At 39.0% G+C, this 20,356-nt stretch overlaps 1 protein-coding gene across 1 annotated transcript in view; it reads right to left on the reverse strand.

The window, feature by feature from the left end:
* The window catches only part of LOC136877535 (uridine diphosphate glucose pyrophosphatase NUDT14), a 104,766-nt gene extending 86,125 nt beyond the window's left edge, over positions 1-18,641 (reverse strand). Inside the window, exons 1-2 of the mRNA XM_067151660.2 lie at positions 18,223-18,641; positions 18,091-18,134 (exon numbers count right to left, since the gene is read on the reverse strand). Coding sequence (XP_067007761.2) covers positions 18,091-18,134; positions 18,223-18,375 — 197 coding nt within the window. The 5' untranslated portion in view covers positions 18,376-18,641. The remainder of the gene's footprint in view (positions 1-18,090; positions 18,135-18,222) is intronic.
* Positions 18,642-20,356: the final 1,715 nt, after the last annotated feature.

The raw sequence follows: 20,356 nt of genomic DNA on the forward strand, positions 1-20,356 counted from the left end.
CCAGCTGCTTTTCTACTTTTCAACTTTTCTATCTTACTGTAAAATTCATTGTTATCATAGGTAAATTTTAATACTTCTTTAGTATTACTCACCTCCCCTATCTGGACATTATCCTTGTAACCAACAATCTTTACATACTGCTGACTGAATACTTCTGCCTTTTGAAGATCCTCGCATACACACTCCTCTTATTCATTAATGATTCCTGGAATGTCCTTCTTTGAACCTGTTTCTGCCTTAAAGTACCTATATATACTCTTCCATTTTTCACTAAAATTTGTATGACCACCAATTATGCTTGCCATCATGTTATCCTTGGCTGACTTCTTTGCTAGATTCAATTTCCTAGTAAGTTCCTTCAATTTCTCCTTACTTCCATAACCATTTCTAACTCCTTTTCATTCCAACCTGCACCTCCTTCTTAGTCTCTTTCCTTCTCTGTTATAATATAGTGAATCTTTACCATTCCTTACCACCTTTAAAGGTACAAACCTATTTTCTCATTCCTCAACAATTGCTTTAAACCCATCCCAGAGTCTGTTTACATTTTTATTTACCATTTTTCAGCGATCATATTTACTTTTTTTAAACTCCCTCATGCCTGTTTTATCAGCCATATGGTACTGCCTAATAATCCTCATTTTAATACCTTCCTTTCTTTCACATTTATTTTTAACTACGACAAAAACAGCTTCATGATCACTAATACCATCTATTACTTCAGTTTCTCTATAGAGCTCATCTGCAGTAATGTGCAGTAGTGTGGGGGATTGATGGCATGAGCCTAACGAACAGGATAATAATCAAGAAGACCCTGGCTGTTATACACCAAAATGAGCCCTCATAACCTTCGTGAGCGATAGATTCTGTCACACTTTGTGTTAATTCAATCTATAATTCAAAGGAGGGGATGTCCCACCTGATCAATAAAAGATTTAGAAAGTTCAATTACATTTTATATTTAAAATAGTAGTACTAGTTTCGACCCTTTAATTGGGTCATCCTCAGCTAGATACATAAACATAGTTGGGGATGTGTGGGAACTAGTAAATGCAGCACAAATGAAGTTTAAGGAAGCAGAGATTGTTATCAGTGAAATACTGACGGGAAGGTGATCAGGGATTTAAATGAGACTATGTAGTGGGTATGAGGGGAATTGGGAGTGAGATTTCTATATCCCAATGAGTGGGTAGGAAGTAGGGATCTGAGCTCAAATTGTCTTCACTTGAACCGCAGTGGTATGTATAAGTTAGGAAGTTTATAGAAGGGTTATAGGGAGGTACATTCAGAGAAACAGGGTGGACAAGGGAGTGGTGATAAGGATAGACTGATCTGGAAGTCAAGAAGGGATGACATAAAAATGTTAGTGTTGAACTGTAAAAGTATTGTAAAGAAAGGAATTATTTGATACGATAAACAGCTATGTCGGAAACAATACAGAGAGGAACGTGATTATAAAGGGTGATCTCAATTTACCAAGTATCAGTTAGGAAGGTAATGCGAACAACAGGAAACATGACCAACATATGGCAAATAAGTTAATCTGGAAAGGACACCTGAATCAGAAAGTAATGGAACCAACTAGAGGGAAGAATATTCTGGACGTGGTGCTGGTAAAACCAGATGAGCTCTATAGGGAATCCGAAGTAATAAATAGTGTTAGTGAACACGAAGCTGTTTTTGTAGTAGTTAAAAATAAATGTGATAGTATGGAAGGTCGTAAAAGTGCAGTACCATATGGCTTATAAGACAGGCATGAGGGAGCTTTTAAAAGTAATTATGATCGGTGGAAAGCAGTAAATAAAAATTTAAATAGACTGTGGGATGAGTTTAAAGCAATTGTTGAAGAATGTGAAAACAGGTAGGTACCTTTAAAGGTGGTAAGGAATGGTAAAGAGAAGTAAAAAGACTAAGGAGGAGGTGCAGGCTGGAAAGAAATAGATTTAGAAATGGTTGTGGAAGGAGACACTGAAGGAACTTACCAGGATATTGAATCTAGTGAAGAAGTCAGGTAAGTATGAGGCATATTTTTTAAGTACCGTTTTTAAAAATGGCTGCTGCAGAAAACTGGTCGTCATTCAAAGCATGCGTGCTCAGTTCGTACATCTGTGCGCTAGCCACAAATGCCATTATGGAAGTATTTGCCCATAATTACGTTTGTCTGTGCGTATTGACAATGCCGAGAGTGAAATATGACCGTGATTCATTTTCTAAATGCAAAAGACGTGAAAGCTGTTGAAATTCATCGGCAGATTAGTAAAGTGTATGGAGAACACACTGTGAGCGAGGGAATGGTAAGAAAATGGATTAGAGCATTTAAAGAACGCCATACTAATGTCACGACGAAAAGCGTAGTAAGCGACCATCTGTCATTACTGAAGACTTGCTGAGTACAACTTGTTCCTGCGCTTGAAAAAGCATTTAGCAAGTCAGGGCCGCGATGATGACGATGACCTACAAATGACCGTGCTGCAGTGGCTGGCACATCAGGCGGCAGATTTCTATGAGGATGGAATTCAGAAACTGGTTTCACGTTATGACAAGTGCCGTAATATGCTTGGAACTTATGTTGAGACGTGGTTTCAGGTACAGGTTTACATGTAAAAAAGATCATTGTTTAAAAAATTGCATTACTTTTTTCTGTACCAAAATGGTACTTACTGTACTTAAAAAACATGCCTCGAATAACAGGATGGCAAGCATAATTGGCAGTCATACAAATTTTAGTGAAGAATGGAAGGGTAAGTACAGGTATTTTAAGGAAGAAATGGGTTCCAAGAATCATTAATGAACAAGGGGAATGTGTATCCGAGGATCTTCATAAGGCAGAAGCATTCAATCAGCAGTATGTAAAGATTGTTGGATACAAAGAAAATGTCCAGAAGGAGGAGGTGGCTAATACTAATGAATATTGAAATTTACTTATGATAACGACTTTTACAATAAGATACAAAAGTTGAAAACTAGAAAAGCAGCTGGAATTGAAAAGAATTTTGGGTATATGCTGTAGATAATGAGTTGGGATGCTTTTTGGTTGTTTTTTTGCTATTGGCTTTACGTCGCACCGACACAGATATGTCTTATGGTGACAATGGGACAGGAAAGGCCTGGGAGTGGAAGGAAGCGGCCGTGGCCTTAATTAAGGTACAGCCCCGGCATTTGCCTGGTGTGAAAATGGGAAACCACAGAAAACCATCTTCAGGGCTGCCGACAGTGGGGCTCGAACCCACTATCTCCCAATTACTGGATACTGGCCGAACTTAAGAGACTGCAGCTATCGAGCTCGGTGAGTTGGGATGTAGTACTATATCTGATAACTGCTTGCATGAAGAAGCTATTCCAAATGAATGGAGAGTTGCTATAGTAGCCCTTGTGTATAAAGGAAAGGGTGATAGACATAAAACTGAAAATAACAGGCCAGTCTGTATGACATGTATCGCATGTAAGCTTTGGGAATGCATTCTTTCTGATTATATTAGACATGTTTGCAAAATTAATAACTGGTTCGATAGAAGGCAGTTTGGGTTTAGGAAGGGTCATTCCAATGAAGCTCAACTTGTAGGATACCAGCAAGTCATAGCAGGTGTCTTAGATTAAGGTCAAAAGGATTGTATCGCGATTGACCTATCTAGGGCATTTGATAGGGTAGATCGTGGGAGACTACTGGCAAAAATGAGTGCAATTGGACAAGACAAAAGAGTGACTGAATGGATGGCTATATTTCTAGAAAACAGAACTCAGAGAATTAGAGTAGGTGAAGCTTTATCTGATGCTGTATCATTAAGAGGGGAATTACTCAAGGCAGTATTATTGAACCTTTACGTTTTCATATATATATATATATATATATATATATATAAAAATGATGAAAATGAAAATCTACTGCCTGTTTTCCAGTCTTTGAGCGGGTTAGGGATGTAATGAATGAACCATACATAGGCTATTATTACAATGGGGTCGCCATTCCCAAGGTGATTTATTAATGACTGATAAATGGTATGAAATGATAATGGAGAGTGTTGCTGGAATGAAAGATGACACGGAAAACCAGAGTACCCGGAGAAAAACCTGTCCACCTCCGCTTTGTCCAGCACAAATCTCACATGGAGTGACCGGGATTTGAACCACGGTATCCAGTGGGGAGAGGCCGACGTGCTGCCGACTGAGCCACGGAGGATCCCATATATAAATGATATGAATAAAAAAATGGAATGAGAGATAAAGTTTTTTGCAGATGATGTTGTTCTGTATAGAGTAATAAATAAGTTACAAGATTGTGAGCAACTGCAAAAAGTTTCTTTTTTTTTGCTATTTGCTTTATGTCGCACCGACACAGATATGTCTTATGGCGATGAATGGATAGGAAAGGCCTAGGAAGTGAAAGGAAGTGGAAGGAAGTGGCCGTGGCCTTAATTAAGGTACAGCCTCGGCATTTGCCTGGTATGAAAATGGGAAACCACAGAAAACCATCTTCAGGGCTGCCGACAGTGGGGCTCGAACCCACTATCTCCCGATTACTGGATACTGGCCGAACTTAAGAGACTGCAGCTATCGAGCTCGGTGAACTGAAAAAAGACCTCAACAATATTGTGAGAGGGAGGCCAGACAGTAGTATTATGATAAATGGGGTTAAAAAATAGTCAGGTTGTGAGTTTCACTAACAGGAAAAGTCCTCCGTTTTAATTACTGCACTGTTGGGGTGAAATTTCCTTATGGGAATCCCCATAAATATCTAGGTGTTAATATAAGGAAGATCTTCATTGGGGAAATCACATAAATGGCATTGTAAATAAAGAGTACAGATCTCTGCACATGGTTATGAAGGTATTTAAGGGTTGTAATAAGGATATACAGGAGAGGGCATATAAGTCTCTGGTAAGACCCAAACTAGAGAATGGTTCCAGTGTATGGGACATCATCAGGACTACTTGAATCAAGAACTGGAATAAATCCAAAGCTTGATTTGTTCTGGGTGATTTCTGACAAAATAGTAGCATGATATAGATGTTGATTCCCATAGGGAATTGGTATTGGTATTAAAATAGTAGCATTACAAAAATGTTGCAAATCTTAGGCTGGGAAGAGTTGGGAGAAAGGAGAAGAGCTGCTCAACGAAATGGTATTTACACACAAGTATGAAGAATGAGTTTTCCACCTAATCAATACTTTATTTATATTTCAAATAGGTCATCATCAGCTCTTGATGAACCTGCTTAATAGCGATTGTACATAATAAAACATTACTAAAAATTAATTAAACAAGAATGCCTTATTCTAATATAATACTAATGTTAATATATATACATATAGTACAATTACAGAGCTTAGACTTGCTGGAGTCCCATTCAAATATCTATGCTGTATGCCAACATTATGTCAAACGAGATAATATACATATGGTATATGAAGCTGATAGATTATAGAAGTGGTATGTTAAAAACCATTATTCTCGTGATTGTTCCGTATTGACAACAGCTTTTTTTTTTTGCTAGGGGCTTTATGTCGCACCGACACAGATAGGTCTTATGGCGACAATGGGATAGGAAAGGCCTAGGAGTTGGAAGAAAGCGGCCGTGGCCTTGATTAAGGTACAGCCCCAGCATTTGCCTGGTGTGAAAATGGGAAACCACGGAAAACCATCTTCAGGGCTGCCGATAGTGGGATTCGAACCTACTATCTCCCGGATGCAAGCTCACAGCCGCGCGCCTCTACGCGCACGGCCAACTCGCCCGGTTTGACAACAGCTTTATCACTAAGTTTACACAAGGAGTATTCTATTACACCACCTATTCAATACCATCCACTGCTGCGTGGTTAAATGAACATAGAAACTACCAAGTTCGAGGGGTGTCTTTATAAGTAGGAAAGATCAAAATATGAAGATAAAATTGGAATTCAAGAGGACAAACTGGGACAAATATTCGTTAATAGGAAGGGGAGTTAGAGATTGGAATAATTTAGCAAGGGAAATATACAGTAAATTTCCAAATTCAAAAGGCTAGGAAAACAACAGATAGGGAATCTGCCTTAAATGCAGATCAGTGGTGATTGATTGATTATTGATAAATTCTTCAATACTAAGAATAGCATTTAATGTAAAAATTGTTAAAGAATTATTTAAAAATATATCATAGTTGCTCTCCATAAAATGTTCACTATGGTTATTAAAAGTATCTCATGTGCACCGGCTGTTATGAACTGTCCTTAACAAAAAGTATGCAGATTTGTGCTTAAACTGTGTAGAAATTTCTAGTAGGCCTATATACAATACAGTGCTAGAGTGCTGTGGAACTTAGCTTTAATGCAGGTGTAGTTCATTACATTATACTATAAATTTAATCTGAGGGAATATCCTAAGTAACTATGAAAATACTGGTAAAATTGAGAATTGATGCCAGTTAAAGGAATCGTCAATATGTGTATATATTGCAAGTCTGGATTGGAGTGAATGGGTGAATGTCTGAAAAGAAAGAAAACTAAACTTAAAGAATGCTGTATCAAATAGAAACCAATGTAAAAAAAATCAATGTTTAAATTTACTCCCTTGGTTCCATGTGGGCCTGTTCCCAGCAGCTGTGTTTGCGATGAAATGAGTGCTGTCAGCTGCTCGGGGAGAGCTATTACTTGGACTGCAAGAGGAAGGGAAGAGAACGGGAAGAGGAGGGGAAGCAGGTGGAGGAGGCTGACAAGAGAGTTTACAGCATTGATTAGCAAACTCTTTGGAATAAGAATTAGCAATTAAAGGGACAGAAGTATTAAATAAAATGTTTGTTTTTTCTATTATTTCATTTAAATTATAGTTTGAGTTAGTATACTGATCTGGATTTATGAAGCAATCCTTGATAATGTAAATCTTAAAAAATTTAAATTCTGTTCGATGGTGCAGAAATTATGTTGAAAATCAGCCCTATGTTGTCCCAATGCAGAGAAACGGTTGTGTTTTAATGTGTTAGTATGTTTAAGGTCATCATCAGCATCATCATCGGTTTGCCCTTCCAACGAGCCGGGTAGGGTGTTTGAAAACGAGCGTCTTCCAAAGTTGCCTATTCAAAAACATTTCGTTGTCCAAGACAGATTCCCAATTCCATCCTCTTCTCTCCACGTCTTCCCTCAGTTGGTCCATCCATCTTCTTCTTGGTCTTCCAGCTGGTCTTCTACCTGTTATTCTCTTTTCCAAATAAGCACATGGTAACCTTGTGCTATTCATTCGTTTAACATGCCCAAACCATTTAAGTCTAGATGACCTAAGTCTTTCCTCCATCGATTCATTTAGACCTAGGTTAGATCGGATCTCATCATTTTTCACATGATCAAGTCGGGTCTTTTGGAGGGCAGTTCTAAGAAATTTCATTTCACAGGCTTGAATCCTACTATTATCCTTTGATGTTAGTGTGCAGGTTTCCAGAGAATATGTAAGGATAGGAATGAAATATGACTTGTACAGGGTCATTTTTGTTCTTTGTGGGACTTTCTGATCCCATAGTAGGTGTCTAACGATGCTGTAAAAGTTAGAGCCTTTGGTTACTCTGTTTGTTATTTCTCTCTCAGCTCTGTTATTACTAGCGATTACGCTTCCTAAATAACTGAATTGGTGTACTACTTCAACTTGGTGGTCCTGTATTTTTATGTTGCATTCTGTATAATGTCTGCTGATTTTTAATGCTACTGTTTTTGATGGGTTCAATTTCATTCCATACTCATCAAACTTCTTACACCATGCATTCAGATTATTTTGCACTCCCTCCTCTGTTTCATCCCATATTGCCACATCGTCTGCAAACACCAGAACCTGAAGATCTTTATTACCTTTTCCTTTTAGTTCCTTTAAAATGGTATCCATAACTGCTATGAATAGAAGTGGTGACAAGGCACTTCCCTGTTGTACTCCTTTGGTTGTATTGAACCATTCAGAGTGACCATCTCCAATTCTGACACAGCTTTTACAATTACTATATAGCATTTGGATCTTCCTAATAAGGTACTCCGGTACACCAAGTTTTCTAAGACTTTTCCAAATAGTTGATCTAGGAACATTATCATACGCCTTTTCAAGGTCCATAAACACAATAATTAGGTCTTTTCCTCTTTCCCAGTGTTTCTCTGCCAACATCCTCAAAGCAAATATCAGATCTGTTGTGCTTCTTCCAGTCCTAAAACCATGTTGTTCCTCTTCTAAGATAGGCTCTAGTATATCCCTTACTCTGGCTTCAATGATCTTCTCCATAATTTTAAGGCCGTGTGATAAGAGGGTAATGCCTCTGTAATTTTCACTTTTCCTTCTACTCCCTTTCTTAAAGATAGGAACTATCACCCCTTTTGTCCAATCTTCAGGTATTTCATTATCCTTCCATATTGTTCTGAGAACTCTATAGAGCCACTGTATTCCTGGTGGACCAGCAGCTTTAATCATGTCAGCTGTAATTTCATCAGCTCCTGCTGACTTACCACTTCTCATCCTGTGGAGAGCTTGCTCTACTTCTGTCCATGTAATTGGGATATCTTCCTCTATTGTTTTCCGTCCTACATCCTCAACAGAGATCTCTTTAGGGCCATTTAGGAGCTTGTCAAAATACTGCCCCATTGTATCCGTGATATCTTTCATATTGCGAACTATATTCCCATCTGCTGTCTCCAGGGCTGTAATTGCTTCTTTATCTGATCTTTTACTTTTAACTATTCCATATATCATTTTCATATTCCCTTTACTGTCTTCTTCCAGTTTAGTTGTAAATTCTTTCCAACTTTTCTCTTTTTCTTCCCGTACAATTCTCTTGACTTCCAACTTTCTGTATCTATATTCCTTTGCTATCTCTTCCAAGTTATTGTTGTCTATTTGGTCACTGTTGATTCTTCTGTCAGACTTAGCCACATCAAGAAGTTTTTTGGCTTTATTCCTTTTCATTATGGCTTCTTTCACTTTATCATTCCACCAAGATGTTCTTTTCTCTCTCACTCTTCTGCTTGTTCTTCCACATATTTTATCTGCACTACCAACCAGACTTTCCTTAAAATCATTCCATTCTTCATTACCTTTCTTTGTGTCTGTTATTGGTATTTTAGCTCTGATTTCCTCTTGAAACTGCTGTTTGACTTCCACATCTTTCAATTTCCAGTCTTTAATTCGTGGTTTTTTTCTTCTTGTCTACTTTAATAATAGGTTTGGTGACTTTTAGGTCTGCAATGAGGAGTCTATGGTCACTATCAAGGCTCTCACTAGGTATCACTTTTACATCATGCACCTTTTCTCCACTTGACCTATCTGTGATGATAAGGTCTATCACTGATCTATACTGACCGTCCCAACTGTATCTCGTTATCTTGTGGCTATCCCGTTTCTGAAACCACGAGTTCTTCAGCAGAAGTTGGTTTCGCGTACATAGATCAAGCAGAAGTTCACCCTCCTCATTTCTATTACCAAATCCATATGGACCAATAATGCCTTCATAACCTGACCTATCAGTTCCTACCTGGGCATTAAAATCCCCAATTATCATTATGTTCTCTTCATCAATGATGTCCTCTAGTTTTTCTAGGAAGCTTGCTTTTTGGTCATCGCTACAACCCTGCTGGGGAGCATAAACTTGGATTACAGTTTGAGTTTCTCCATTTAGGTATATTTTAGCTTTGATTAATCTCTCATTGATGAAGGAGACATCTGTTACACTATCAATGTCTTTATGGAGTATAAAACCAACTCCATTCCTCGCCACTGCAGGATTACCACTCCAGTATAATTTATATCCGTCCTCTAACATTCTTGTGTTGCAACCTTTCCATTTGGTTTCACTTAGCCCTAGGATGTGAATATGTCTACGGTTCATTAAATCCGTGATTTCGTTGCATTTTCCTGTTAGAGTCATAACGTTTAAGGTTCCAATCCGAAGCTTGTTTCTATGATCGGGTCTTCTCGTGCATCTTGAATGAACATCGGACATGACGTCGTCATTAGTTCCAAGAGTACTTGAAGTATTGTCGACATTCAGAATATGTTTCTTTCCGAGGCTCGTTTACATTTTGAAAACAACTGCATTGTACTCCTGTACTGACTTGCTAGGCCTAACGTACTAGAGGATTTTCTTTCAGGGTGGTCTCCCTTAGCCTTTGGCAGTCCCCTGCCTCACTGCAAGGCAGCAGCTAATTAATTTATGTGTTATTTCCCACACAAAGGTCTCATCTTATCCAATCTTCTAAGGCAAAACTCCTCTGCTCGCAGCTATTGGTTTTCCCTTAGTTTGCCTGGTTTGGTATCGGCCGCCAGACCCTCGGCCAGACAGTCGCAGGTAGTACCGTCTACTGTCGCATACGATAGCAGAATATATTCTGACCTGACACCAACTATCCCAAAAAGCAAGGATGCCTCTTCCGCCAGTTCCGCCGTACCAATGATCTTCATCTCCGCCTTCACTGCCGTTGAAGTCTTCACACGTAACCCTGAGCTGGGACCCTTACCAGATGGTACACACCGGGTCAGTGTGCTCTGGGACTCACATAGGCAGGGGCGCCACTCCCTGGGTAGGGCTGCCTCCGCAGAGGGTCCCTACCTGCTACCTTGTTCAAAGGTAGCGAGTATTAAAACTTCTAGCCATTTTGACCTATATAACTGGCCTCACAACTGGTACACTTTAATCTATAAATACCTGAGTAGTAGTATTTTTTAGGGTTAATGACTGATTGTAAACTGTGGAAAATGGAGTTGTTATTGGAAGTTTTGAAGCCTATTTTGAGATTGTGTTTCTTAACTAAATTGGTGATATGATGGATACTATTATTATTATTGAAAGTGAATGTGGGAATTTGTTTTTAGATTTTGCCTCTTTAACTAAGCTGGACTTGAGTTTATGTTTAATTTTGGAAATTATTTTATTCAGAAATTATTTTCTAGAACCATTACTTCTAGCTATTGTACGAATAATGTTTAATTATTATTAAGGTTTAATTAAGTTGCAAAAATTCCAAAATGAATAAAATTAATAACATTCTTTTTTTTGGACTAGATATGTGGGTGATGTTTTTGCAATTTTAGCAGATGACCGTTTTACTAACAATAATTCCATTTTTATAATCAGCTGAACACATTAGATCCACGCATAAAATATACTATGGAAATGGAATCAAACCACTCATTGAATTATCTTGACCTAACAAATACTAGACATGTTAATATTGAAGCTTTCATGTGTCGTACTTGTTGTAGACATGATATGGGCTTTTGGGCTTATGCTGTGTCAAGAAAACAAGGTGAAACCCTACGTTTAACAGAGAACTTTGCTCTGCGTCTTGAGAAGAAAATCTTGACTGTTCACAAGGAAGACTTCTGCAACAATGAGAGTTTGAATTTAAGAATGCTTTCCCACAGAACTTGTAACCAGTTGGATCGGTGTATGCTGGCACAGCACTAGTATTCCAAGAGGGAGCTGGCAACAACATTAAGCTCTAACAAAGATGTTCTGTCACACCAAGTATGAATGAGAAGTAAGAGAGAGAACATCAGACGAATCAGGGGCAAGTGTGACCAAACCAAACCAAACCCCATGGCACTACAGCCCTTGAAGGACCTTGGCCTACCAAGCGACCGCTGCTCAGCCCGAAGACCTGCAGATTACGAGGTGTCATGTGGTCAGCACAACAAATCCTCTTGGCCGTTATTCTTGGCTTTCTAGACCGGGGCCGCCATCTCACCGTCAGATAGCTCCTCAAATCTAATCACGTAGGCTGAGTAGACCTCGAACCAGCCCTCAGGTCCAGGTAAAAATCCCTGACCTGGCCGGGAATCGAACCCGGGGCCTCCGGGTAAGAGGCAGGCACGCTACCCCTACACCACGGGGCCAGCTAGGGGAAAGTGTGACAGCAGAAATAAATAGAAACTAATAAAATAAAATAAAATGCAACAAAAGACACCAGGGTAGAATAGAACAGAGCTGAAGAATGGAAAAAGAGTGTGGAGAAAACCAACGGATTATAATGATGTGAGACAGTGTGGAGTGGGGGAGGGGCATAAGCATTGTACATACGTTATGAAAGTATCACACATAACACATAGCTTAGAATGAATCAACTAGTGATGACGAATGTACAAATTTGGAAAACACCAAAACGAAACAATAGAGAAAGGACAGGGAACAGAACTACATACACAAATCCTCAGTGGCTGGCAACCATGTATTACTTAAATCATAGCCAGTGTCCCTGTTGAAATTCTTAGGATTTTTACGTATTTCCACAGCTTCCCATATAATCCTACACCTGTAGTGTTTAGTGTGGGTAAGAGCTCAAACAACTTGGAACACGACATCATGATCCGACGATAGGTCATCCTCAGCTATTGCTGACTTGTCTGGCTGGTTGAGACTGATATATCTTTGGTGTTCCTTGATGCAAGTCCCAGTGGACCGGCATGTTTTGCCAATGTATACCTTCCCGCAAGTACAGGGAATTTTGTACACCCCAGGGTGTAACAAAGGGGACTTTGGCAATTTGGTCTGAGGCATTGTGAATGTAAGGCAGGTAGGCAGTTCCCTTCAACTCTCCTTTCTGTGAGCTTTGCTTAATTGTCCCTCCGGGATGCAGGTCTCCGTGAATCTGTACATCGTAATAACAATTACCATTGAACTTGACTTTGAGTGTGTCCATCTTCTCATGGATATTTGATGGCTCACAAATTCGTGTCTCTCTCGTGGTGTCATGAGAATGCCCTGTTTTTGTGCTGGATGGTGGTGAGAATCAGCATTGAAGATAGCGATTTGTGTGGGTAAGCTTATGATAGATGGTATGTCCTTAGGAGCTGTCCGGTGTCTTTCTCAGTACAACATCCAAGAAAGGAAGGCATCCGTCCAACAATGACCAAATATGCCGGTCCATTGGGACTTGCATCAAGGAACACCAAAGATATATCCGTCTCAACCAGCCAGACAAGTCAGCAATAGCTGAGCATGCCCTATTGTTGGATCATGATGTTGTGTTCCAAGATGTTCAAGCTCTTACCCTAAACACTACAGGTCTAGGATTATACAGGAAGCTGTGGAAATATGTAAAAATCCTAACAATTTCACCAGGGACACTGGCTATCAATTAAGTAATATGTGGTTCCAGCCATTAAGGATTTACATATGTAGTTCTGTTCCCTGTCCTTTCTCTACTGTTATTTCGTTTCGGTGTTTTCCAAATTCGTATGTTCGCCATAATTCATTCCAAGCTATGTGTTAAGTGTCATACTACCATTTTTTTTCTTTTTTTTTTTAGAAGTTGCTTTACGTCGCACCAACACAGATAGGTATTATGGCAACGATGGGACAGGAAAGGGCTAGAAGTGGAAAGGAAGCAGTCATGACCTTAATTAAAGTACAGCCCTTGCCTGGTGTGAAAATGGGAAAGCACGAAAAACAATCTTCAAGGCTGCCAACAGTGGGGTTCGAACCCACTATTTCCCGAATACTGAATACTGGCCGCACTTAAGTGACTGCAGCTATCGACCTCTTTGTCATACTTTAATAAGGTGTATACACTGGTTATGGACCTCCCCCTTCCACACTGTCTCGCATCATTATCATCCCCTGGTTTTTTCCTTCCATTCTTGAGCTCTGTTCTATTCTATCCTGGTGTCTTTTGTTGCATTTTATTTTATTTTATTAGTTTCTATTTATTTCTGCTACCAGATTCATCTGATGTCCTCAGTTACTTCTCACGCACACTCGGTATGATAGAACATCTTAATTGGAGCTTATTATTGCCGTCAGTTCCCGTTTGGAATACTAGTGTTATGACAGCATACAGTGAGCCACCTGGTGATGAATGAGCATACCACCACAGCTCAAATGGTAAAGCATTCTTAAATTCAAACCCTCATTATTGTATAAGTCTTCCTTGTGAACAGTCGAGATTTACTTCTGAAGACACAGAGCAAAGTTCTCTGCGAAACGTAAAGAGTTTCGCCTCGTTTTCTTGACACGGCATAAGCCCAAAAGCCCATATCATGTTTACAATTCCTAGGCATGATAATTATTTATCCATTAAGCTCGATAGCTGTAATCGTTTAAGTGCGGCCAGTATCCAGTATTCGGGAGATAGTGGGTTCGAACCCCACTGTCGCAGCCCTGAAGGGGTTTTTCCGTGGTTTCCCATTTTTACACCAGGCAAATGCTGGGCCTGTACCTTAATTAAGGCCAAGGCTGCTTTTATCCCACTCCTAGCCCTTTCCTGTCCCATCATCGCCATAAGACCTATCTGCGTCGGTGCGATGTAAAGCAAATTGTAAAAAAAAAATATATTTATCCAATAACATCTACAGGAAACCCACCCAAACTATAAATACCATAAAGCTGGACACAAGACAGCCTAATCCTCAAAAAAGAGCCAAATACTATAGCATGGTTTACGGAGTTTTCAATGTTCCTTTATTCCATGAAAACCTATTAGCTATAGTTTAGACAGCATACTGACTTCTTGTGAAGTAAATACAGAGTTATTAAAAACTTCACCCCTCCTAAGGTGATTTGACGGCAATTCAAACTGCAACACTCTTGACATACCTACTTCAACATCTTTAATTCAGAAACTTTTGGCTGCCAATATATTGTATGGAACAACATTTTTTTAATGAATAAGACTGTTACACCTATTAAGACGAATGGTGTTTGCAGGCCAAAATATTGTTTTATTTTCATCTGTAATGTTTTAATTCATGTGATTTTATTCCTATGTTTTTACAAGAATGTAAATTTTAGCCATAGCAAGTACGTTTTTATTTCTGACATTTCAAAGCAGCCTAAAGAGGACAAAACATGTACCGTGCTCCTTTTCTGATGATTTTTGCAATGATAAATTGAAAATAAATCTAAATGTATTGACTAGGTGGACCATTTATACTTGTTTATTATATAGACCATATCAGAAACAATGATATGCAGAAGATATTCAAGTGTACCCCAGTCACCGAGAAAATGCATATATCATTATCAGTTTTCCCAAATTTTTGTAATTGTATTCACTTCTCCTTTAGTAGGTTAGCAATCCCTATTTGCTAACACAGCGGGATCACGCAGTTGGTCTACCACTGCTAAGCAGAGTCTTAGAGGGGCGTAACAATTCAACTGACAAGCCCAAATAGCACGTCTGGGCGAACTCTACAAACGCACACGGCCTAACCACCCAAAAGCTGGTTTTATTCTACTTTACATTCTTCATTTTCAAAAAGTTCTGAATATTATGCAGAATTATGCAAAGCTTTTCTAACATCTGATATTCCTTTAAATTGGAAAGTTTACCAGACAAGTTGGCCGTGCGCTTAGGGGTGCGCAGCTGTGAACTTGCATCATCCGGGAGATAGTGGGTTCAAATCCCACTGTCGGCAGCCCTGAAGATGGTTTCCGTGGTTTCCCATTTTCACACCAGGCAAATGCTGGGGCTGTACCTTAATTAAGGCCATGGCCGCTTCCTTCCCATTCCTAGGCCTTTCCTGTCCCATCGTCACCATAAGACCTATCTGTGTTGGTGCGACATAAGCCAAAAAAATAGGACAGTCCAGCGCTTTGAAAATACACAAATTTTGAAACACCAAAATAATCAATATCAAGAACATTGTATGTCCATGCATGTTACGAATAAACACTAGGAAAGATCATGCTGGAATGTAAAGCATAAAAATATATAAGCCAGCATGGATGAATCTAGCAGTTAAAAAGTGGAAAACATTGTGGTAGATGTGCTAGAAAATAAGGAAATTGTTTCCAAGCAGTGTTATTTATTAGCTTGTACAGAAGTGTCAGCATTGAATTGCGTAGAGATGGCTATGCATTTCTCTTACTTATTGAATGCTGCTCTCTACATGATGAAGGCAGTAGAAGGCCTTTTGTAAGATTCCCAAACATAACTTGTATAGTATGTGATTTACAAACGGTATGTGAGCAGGTACATACGCTAAATCCAAGAGTGGACAAATTAATTCCAAACGGCAAAAAATGAATTAGTTCAAAGCCAAAAATCCAGATTTTTTGCCTCCACTTAGACCCATACTTGTTTGCTGGAGCATATGGTTAGAAGTAGTAGTATGTTATGCATATAATTTTGAAAGATTTAAATTAGGATGATGCTTCATCAACTGAAATTCTTCAGAACTTAATTAAGGACAGTTCATTAAAATGTAAATAATCTCACCTATCTGCAAAACTTGAGGTTTTTGAGTTATTGTATACAGAAATTAAAAACATCAACCAACTTAATGACTGAGGCAGTTAATGAGGTGCATGGCACTGAAAAAATTCATTCATTCACTCAAAGGTCCCAAAGTACAAGGTATTAGGCCTAAACTTAAAATTTAAAAGTGTGTTTCAAAGGAATTATGAATTTCATACAATGTTTACACATTGCAGTTGCTATTTTAGAAGGGAAAGTTGGTGAAACTGAGAATTTGTGCGTCAGTGACATTTCTTTGATGAAATTTTCAAATTTGCAACATTGAGGATATCTCTTTTCATCTACCTTAGTATTGTTTCGCACCATTTTTTAAATAATATTTCACCTCCCCAAAAATACGAACTACCTTGTACAGTATAACCGTCAGTAGTCTCAAAGATTTGCAAACTACCGGTATGTAATAAATGCCTTTGAGAGGTATGGCCTCAGTCTAACCACTAAAAAGGCCAAATACATGCTTGTCACTAATCATCTAGTTCTTAACATGGGCATAGATGTCTATGGGGAATTTCTGAAAAGTACAACTAAGATTAAATAACTGGGGTGTATAACAGATTAAACTTGAAGTCAGATGCCAAATTAAACAAGCCATGGCAACATTCAACTCCATGAAGTTAGTGCTCTGTAGTCATGATCTTCTTTTGTCCCTATGACTATGAATGGTTAGATGTTACACCTTTTCTGCTTTGCAGTGTTAAAGTCTGAACACTCACGGAAACAACAATCAAGAAGTTGTCCATTTTTGAGATGAGACCTTACCACCAAATGCTTCGGATCAACTGGACCCAGAAGATTCAGAATGAGGAGGTGTTCCGGAAGTTGGGAAAGGCAGGAGAAATTCTGAAGACCATCAAAGTTTGCAAGCTCCACTACTCTGGTCATGTAATGAGACACCCTAAAACTTACAGCCCATTCTCATCTTACGAGGCCAGATTGCTGGGATGACAGAACCTGGGAGACCACAAACATCTTGGTTGCAGAACCTGCGGCAGTCATTCAAGATGTCAAGTGAAAAACTGTTCCGGGCTGCCGGCAACAAACTTGTGGTAGCTAACATGATCGCCAACGTACAATAATGAAGACAGCACAACAAAGGAGAGAATACATCACTCATTTTTATGAAGACGACTTCTGCTTGGAATTTACTTTTTTGGGATCTGCTTTACGTTGCACTGACAAAGATAGGCCTTATGGCAACGATGGGATAGGAAACGCCTAGGAGTTTGAAGGAAGCGGCCTTGGCCTTAATTAAGGTACAGCCCCAGCATTTGCCTAGTGTGAAAACTTCTGCTTCAGATATATAGATTATTCACGCTGCTTCCACCACCCTTATCATCTGAATCCATATCAAATTGTACCCTGAGGCCCAGACATGCAATTCACAGAGTTGTATAGTGTTTGGAGAGTTGAGAATTGTGTCACATAAAATTCAAGTCAAATTCATCAAGCCTTCATTTAACAAAAGATCAGTAGAGTATATTCTGGTGTTATAGAATGAGCACCTTAAAGTCCAAAAAAAAACAACGTATCTGCTATTCAAGATCAACCAGAGCAAGAAAAACAACATTGTCTTAATCATCATATTGTATAGAAACCTATGATGTTAAATAAAGCAAACCTCTCGGGCGGGGGGTACCAGTACAGTGTGGAAATGAATGCCGAATAACGCATGTCATTCGTGGATTGCACGGCACAAACGTGATTGGGTGTGTATTAATTCATTACCCAACTCTTATAGTCAAATTCTCGTGAATAATAGATCAGTCTGACGTTCTGCTTACAGGGCACAAGGAGTGTGTATGTGCATACATTTAAATTCTACCATTGGTCGAAATGGGGCGAGTGAATGGCAGTGGCACCCAACGCTCGCGAGGTTTGGCCATTATCTTAATTAGAACGTACCTGTCGTGTATTTTCATCAAGTCCCATTTTTTTGGAACACCATTCTAAAAAAGAAATATAACGGAAGAGAATTAATTTAATATAAATAAAGAGGAAGGACTCGATGTAAATCCATGAACAATTTTATTCTACCTGAACGTAATTCATACTAAGAGGTTTCACATATTGTGAAGCCCCGAGGGGAGAAAAGGTTATGGAATGTATATCGTTCATGATTAATATTATTCTATTGATTATTCTACTAATAGGCTTATGTTTCACAGGATTTATTATCGCAGCAATCATAAAAACTGTAGATATATCATGTTCGCCCTTAGCATGCCTAGGCAGTTACAGCCCTCCTCCAAAATAGCAATTCAGCATTGCAATTTGACGCACTGTACTGCAAAGAGTATAAGAAGATCGAGACGGCGGTGGTATTGAGTCTCTAAGAAACTGTAGACTGTCTTCAAATAATGAAATATATCACCAACGCTCGTAATATTTACTTTCAAAAATTCGAAATTCAGACATAACCTATGTTTTTCAACATCATTCCTCCCCCCATTATCAACCAGATCAGGAGCAAAGAGAAAAGGAGTAATCCAAATTAACAGAGAATATTTTCTCTTTCAGTACGGAAACATATTTTATAAAATACTTTCCATAAAACCCGTTATGACTAACATTCAAAATACTTAACAGATTAACATCCGAAAGTAAGGGCATACTATAAGAAAGCTACAAGAATTACCGAGCTGTCATCTGTACATTAACAGAAAGATGAAAAATGTTGAGGGACTGTGTCGCTGGAGTCCCTGGGACTTCTTTTCAACGTTGCACAAAGCAAATCTGGAATGAGGGGGCAGAGGGGGAGGGTTGAAGTGAGAGAATCGTTAGATATTCAACTTAATACTCTATGCGTAAATACAGCAAAGGTTCATTCCTTTCCATTGAGAAGAAGGTGTTAGTCTTTGCGGATGACGTTATTCTCCATAGAGTGATAAATAAGTTACAAGATTGTGAGCAACTGCAACGTGACCTCGAAAATGTTGTGAGATGGACAGCAGGCAATGGTATGTTGATAAACGGGGCTAAAAGTCAGGTTGTGAGCTTGACAAATAGGAAAAGTCCTCTCAGTTTTAATTACTGCGTTGATGGGGTGAAAGTTCCTTTTGGGGATCATTGTAAGTATCTAGGTGTTAATATAAGGAAAGATCTTCATTGGGGTAATCACATAAATGGGATTGTAAATAAAGGGTACAGATCTCTGCACATGGTTATGAGGGTGTTTAGGGGTTGTGGTAAGGATGTAAAGGAGAGTGCATATAAGTCTCTGGTAAGACCCCAACTAGAGTATGGTTCCAGTGTATGGGACCCTTACCAGGATTACCTGATTCAAGAACTGGAAAAAATCCAAAGAAAAGCAGCTCGATTTGTTCTGGGTGATTTCCGACAAAAGAGTAGCGTTACAAAAATGTTGCAAAGTTTGGGTTGGGAAGAATTGAGAGAAAGAAGAAGAGCTGCTCGACTAAGTGGTATGTTCCGAGCTGTCAGCGGAGAGATGGCGTGGAATGACATTAGTAGACGAATAAGTTTGTGTGGCGTTTATAAAAGTAGGAAAGATCACAATATGAAGATAAAGTTGGAATTCAAGAGGACAAACTGGGGCAAATATTCGTTTATAGGAAGGGGAGTTAGGCATTGGAATAACTTACCAAGGGAGATGTTCAATAAATTTCCAATTTCTTTGAAATCATTTAGGAAAAGGCTAGGAAAGCAACAGATAGGGAATCTGCCACTTGGGCGACTGCCCTAAATGCAGATCAGTATTGATTGATTGATTGATTGATTGATTGATTGATTGATTGATTGATACTTCCTTATATTTTACAAAGACCCATCAGGGCAAAATTTCGGAGACTGAAGACGGAAAAAGGAATCCTACCCAGCAGTTAGAGTTACCAAAAAGATACTACATATAAAACTATACTTGAACGAAAGAGAAAATTACATACTAAACGGGGTCGTAGGAATCTTCCCTAATTTCAGCTCGGAAGACAATTACATAGTTGTTATTCTCCCTACCTTGTCAGTCCATGCCAGGCCAGCTGAAACCCCATCTCATCCATCTCCCTCTCAGAGGGACAACCTTCTCCGTAGCACCACTCAAGTAATACTGCTGCATAGTGATGGGACTATCGAATGAAAACTACCGAATTATTCGATAGTCGTCAACTACCGTTACAACCGATTGTTTCCGTTTGCATTCGGTTTTTCATTCGGT

This window comes from Anabrus simplex, chromosome 1, assembly GCF_040414725.1.
Source record: "Anabrus simplex isolate iqAnaSimp1 chromosome 1, ASM4041472v1, whole genome shotgun sequence".
Lineage (NCBI taxonomy): Eukaryota > Metazoa > Arthropoda > Insecta > Orthoptera > Tettigoniidae > Anabrus > Anabrus simplex.